This window comes from Leucopleurus acutus (assembly GCF_964270905.1).
Source record: "Leucopleurus acutus genome assembly, chromosome: 4".
Lineage (NCBI taxonomy): Eukaryota > Metazoa > Chordata > Mammalia > Artiodactyla > Delphinidae > Leucopleurus > Leucopleurus acutus.
This window is the reverse complement of record NC_139146.1, coordinates 19,128,868-19,134,601: the sequence shown is the minus strand read 5'-3', so window position 1 is coordinate 19,134,601 and position 5,734 is coordinate 19,128,868. Positions and strand designations below refer to the sequence as shown.

General features: G+C 34.0%; 1 protein-coding gene across 1 annotated transcript; it reads right to left on the bottom strand.

The window, feature by feature from the left end:
- Positions 1-277: 277 nt before the first annotated feature.
- IL2 (interleukin 2) lies at positions 278-5,238 on the bottom strand (the record flags this gene model as incomplete). Its single annotated transcript, XM_082838808.1, has 4 exons — positions 278-388; positions 2,168-2,314; positions 4,939-4,998; positions 5,092-5,238. 4 exons carry the CDS (start codon positions 5,236-5,238, stop codon positions 278-280), a joined length of 465 nt encoding a protein of 154 aa, XP_082694934.1.
- Between the last annotated feature and the right edge of the window lie 496 nt (positions 5,239-5,734).

Genomic DNA, 5,734 nt, shown 5'->3' with positions numbered 1-5,734 from the left:
TCTGGGCTTGTTTTTATTAAATAATTTTATTAACTGACCTACATAGACATTGTCTTTAACAATTCAACATAAAAATAAATACTTTAGGATAAATAATTTAAGTGAATTTTTTAGAGCCCGTAGGGCTTACAAAAAGAATCTTAAAAGATCCATATTTATCATCTGAAGACTAATAGTTACAAAAGGTAGAAAAGCATACATCAAAAAATAAATATACATTTTAAATATTTAAATAAATAGAAAGCCTGATACATTTAAAATGGGAGGCACTTAATTATCAAGTCATTGTTGAGTAGATGCTTTGACAAAAGGTAATCCATTTGTTCAGAAATTCTACAGCAGTTACTGTCTCATCATCATATTCACATGTGACTCTTGTTTCAGATCCCTGTAAAAGAAAACATGTTAATTTTGTTTTAGTTCAGGGTAGTTTACCTTATATATAATATTTTCAGTTGAAGTCTTATAGACTTATGGCCTTTATTTTCAAGTATGTTAAACATATTAACCATTCACATTTTCTTGAAATGATCAAAATGATGTGCCAAAGTTATATGTTATGATACCCAGTGATAGTGACATAAAAACGGAAATTGTCCTCATTTGTTAATTGTCACTCTTAATGAACACAATGTTTTTCCCTGAATTTTGTACAATAAACATTTTAAAACAGTTTTAGACAAATACTTCATTAAGTGCTACATGCAGAATTAAAGTTGTTAAACCTCTTTTCCTCTCGAATTATATCTGTATCTAAATATAGGTTACATGTATACAGTGATAAGCACATTATACTTTCTTCATTTCTAAACCTTAAATATCCTATTAGTCTGCTTGAGTGAATCTCCTCATATTTTCCCCAAAGCAAGATGGAACCAGCCCAGAGTAAGTTAGGATAAGCTTTGGGGGGAAATTTGTATGAAGAACGTTTTCAAAAATACTCATAACGAATCCCACCCCACCTCAGTGCAGATAAATTTCCCAATTTTTAGAAATCTAAACATTAGAAATTCTGTGGACTGACTTTTTAGAAATTAACCTCCTCTGCTGATAGGAACTGTTTCAACTCTGCCTCTGGCTGACAAGCTAAGAAAATATTTTGATATATAGTGAGATTGAAAGGGGGGACTTTTTCAAATTTGAAGTAATTCCTATCCTGAAAACATAAATCAAGTGAGATAAAGTATTCCCTTTTAAACAAACTATTGCAGTATTATATACCCTCTTACATATAGTTATTTAAATATTATAACTTCTTGGGGGCTTAGATTTTTTAAAGTATCTTGCTTTTTCGATTTTCATGTAATTTTATATTAATTTTGCATCTAGAATTTAGAATCAGTTTTTCTGATGTTGGTCAAGAATTTTAGAGCAAAATTATTGACATAGGTGGTAAACTGAGTCCATCAATGGGTAGATGACATTGATCTCAATGTATTTTTTAAATTAAATAGAGACTGTCTACTAATAAAGTGACTCTTATTTGGAAACAACTAGAGTTACATACTTTTAGAAAGTTGGTTCTACTGTAATTAAAATTATGCTGTTTATTTAGAATATCTATTAATTCATGAATTTTGTACTTTGGCAGATGGATGAGAAAAGAGAGCCATGAATTCCTCACATCACCCAAGTTCCTTGTATGTTTCATGCTTCCTATGCATTTAAAAATACTTGAGGTCCTGAAAGTGAGTATTACTTCTAAATAAAAAGTTAATTATCTGGTCCATTGGCCATTTTACTGGTTGCCTTTTTTTTTTTTTAGACAAATCTCTCAGTTCTTCCACCAGATGATAGGAAAATCTCATTTAAAAAGTCTTTCAGGTAATCAGAATTAGCTATTCTGGAAAATTATCTGAAGGAATTAAAAAATATATAATGAAACCTGTCTGCTTTCTGTGAAATTCAATTCAGTGTCTTCTTCCACTCCCAATTTTGTGTTCATGTGAGGGGTGACAGAGTGCAGCGGTGGGGGCTTGTCCCTGAATGGATGGTAGGTGGAAGCCCTCTAGCTTACACTTCCCAGCTCCACCTAATATAAAAATGAGTTATGTTCACAGTGGACGTAAATGCATGAGTACTTCACAAACACCAAAAATGTTATACCATGTTAAAACACCCTTCCATTTATTTTATTTCCAGGAGAGCAAATAAGGTAATATCTTACCTTTAGTGTCAAAACTATTCTGTTGATATTGTCCATTAAATCCTTGATATCTATCGAGTTCTGGGTTTTGCTTTGAGCAACATTTAGCACATCCTCCAGAGGTTTGAGTTCTTCTGCTAGACACTGAAGATGTTTCAATTCTGTAGCCTTGAATAATAATAAAAGTAATTATCAGGTCAATTTGCCCTGACTAAAGGTCAGAATCAGAAATTAATATCAAAATGTATTAACAGAGGCAGTATATAGTTTTTACCATTCTCTCTGTTTTCATCATTGCTATAAAGATGGACCAACATTATAAGACTGGAAAAATGAGAGTTCAGCTGCCCATAGTTAGCATTAACTGTTAGTTAACAAATAATGAGGCATTAATTTCAGCTTAATTTGACTTTGAAAAAAGTCAACATTTCTGCACCCAAATGTAAATCACCAATATAGGTTGAATTCTTTTCCAGTCTGCAGAGAAATTATTAGAATCAGAGTAGTCATAATGTGGAAGTATAGGATCACATTCTCCGATTCTAATATTTAATAATCTAAGAGTTGAGAATCATAGAATGTTAGGGACAGAGGGAGCTCTTGGATGCCATCTGTCACAGTTCCAACACTTTATGGATTAGTTAGTTGTAGCTATTTAGTAATGGGTCAGTATAGCAGGCACATATAACTACATCTTAATTTTTTACTTTTCTATAATAAGTACATTAAGATAGATTTTTTTTTTTTTTTTTTTTGCGCTACGCGGGCCTCTCACTGCTGTGGCCTCTCCTGTTGCGGAGCACAGGCTCCGGACGCGCAGGCTCAGCGGCCATGGCTCACGGGCCCAGCCGCTCCGCGGCATGTGGGATCTTCCCGGGCCGGGGCACGAACCCGTGTCCCCTGCATTGGCAGGCGGACTCTCAACCACTGCGCCACCAGGGAAGCCCTAAGATATATTTTTAAAAATGATTTGTCCAAATCAAATAAAAGCTTACAATATTTGAAGGATTTTTGGATGGGCCTCCTAATTTAGACATATACACATACAAATACACACACACAACACACTTCTGTATATAATGATAATATTTCATACTTCTGTGGTACATTATAATTTCAAAGTGTTTTGGTCCTAAAGAAGCCCAAGTCTCACAGCCACCTTTTGTGATAGGTAATGCAGTGTGTTATCTCCATATTACAAATAAGGAAACTAAATCTCAGAATTTCAATGTCTTCCCCAAGGCCATATGACTAGGTGGAGCCAGGATTAAACTTCAGTTCTTTTTCTTTATAACATTAACATAACAACCTTTGAATTAAATGTTTTTATAGCTCTCTAAATTCTTTTGCAAACATGAATGGTTGTAAAATGAACAAATGAATGGCGTTTATCACATTACTTTTAGTTTCAAATAGATTTTGCGTTGTCATTTAGAAACTGCTAGATTTCAAAGAATTCTACCACCCTCTAAATTATGTACATAATCTGGTGTTATCTTTTTAACACTTTTTAAAGGGAGAGGTAGGAATACACCACATACATTTTATGACATTTTCATCTAATGCCCTTTCAACTTGCTACTATAAATTCTACAAGTTCAGGGCTTAAGTTTTTGGCATGAGCAAATTGGAGCTCTTTCCTTCAAAAAACAGTCTAGTGTCTTTACGCTGTTGGAGGTAAGAGTTATGTGACTCTGATTAAGTTGGAGGAGCATCTCTAAGTTATCTCCTTTTTATCTTTTAAAGGGGTAGTTTGATGTATAATTTCCTCGAATTTATAAGAAGTGGGTCAGTGTGATTGCATTCATTACCCTTAAATCCCATTTTTTTTCTGGGCTGTTCACCCAGGGACAAACTCTTCTTAGCATCAGATTTTGCCCATTATCTGTTGACTGGTACGACGACTAGGAAATTTTACATGACTAGCGTAGCTCTAGGAGCTTAGATGATGCTTAGCTAACTGTCTGAATCCCCAAACGACCAAATGAAGCTTTTAGTCTTGGAATGTAAGTCATATAGCATCAGAAGTCTCTAGGTCTATTGACATGAAAGATGTGTAAGTCCAAAATTTTACTTTACACTCTCCAGGAAGAATTTTGTCTTTATTATTACTTCTAATAGCTAATGCTTATATGGTGTTTACCATATGCCAGATACTGTTCTGAGTACTTTACATTTACTCCTTAATCCTCACAAAACTATATGAAGTATATACAATTATCATTTACATAAGTAAGTAAGAAACTGAATCACAAAGAGAGTAACTTGCCCAAGGTTACAAAAGATTGGACATGGCAGAGCTGAGATTTCAGTTTAAATAATCTGCCCTAGAATCTGTGCTACGGATTACTGCTATGCTGCATCTCGAAGATAGATCCTTAAGATTCTTTCCTAAAACAGTAAAGGATTTATTTTAAAGTGGGCCCTCTGATATCAGTTTTGCTAATTTGAGTGGTAAAGTGATATGATCAAGTATCTCTAGAGTTTTATATTTTTAAATAAAACAGTAGGTCAACACAATCCTTTTGAAAACTGTCTGAGCAATAAAGAGAATATTATTCTTTTCTTCCCATTCCCTCTACCCCCAAACACACATAAGTACGTATAAAGAAAATATTGGCAAAGCCATTTTTCAGAGGCCCATTAGCAAACTTGGTTTTTTTCAAAAAGATGCTGAGGTTACTAATTCTTCTCCTCAGATGAAGTGCTATTATTAATCCAAGTAGTTTGTAAATTTTCACATTACTTTCAATTCTATTAAAATGTAAATGAATGTAGAAAGTTGTACTTACCTTCTTGGGCATGTAAAATTTAAATGTGAGCATCCTGAAGAGCTTGAGGTTCTCATAATTCTGAGAAAGCATAACAGATTGTTATTAAAAAAAAGAAACTCCACTTAGACAAATTAAATGTAATAATTTGAGTAAGAAAGGGAATAAACTTACATTAATTTCCTTCAAAAGCAAATGTAAATCCTGCAGCAATGACTGCACTTGTTTCTTTGTGTTCTCTGTAGAGCTTGAAGTAGGTGCACCGTTTGCCACGAGTGCAAGAGTTAGTGCAATGCAAGACAAGAGTTGCATCTTGTACATTGTGGCAGGAGTTGAGGTTACTGTGAGTAGTGATTAGAGAGGCTGATAGGAAGCTCTTGAACAAGAGAATTTATACTGTTAATTCTGGAAAAATATGATGGGGGTGTCAAAATGTTTTACATATTACACATACTTTCAAAGATTCTACCTGTGTGGCAAAAAGCATTACCTTTATTTTTCCTCTTCTGATGACTCTTTGGAATTTCTTTAAACCCCCATAAACTGACTGAATGGATGTAGGTGAAATCCCTCTTGGTTACATTAGCCCACACTTAGGTGGCAGTTCTAATTCATACAACTAACGCCTTCTGTGTGAAACAGTTTTTCCTCCCTCTTTCTTTAAGGGGGTGGGGATACAAAAGAGTCTCATGAAAAATTTCTCTTTGTCATAAAACTATGTGGAACACCATGTTGTGGTGGACAAGAGCAAGAATAAATAGTTGAAAAGAATAAATTTTTAGATTTGTTGATTAAACAGGAAGAATATTGGTTTCCT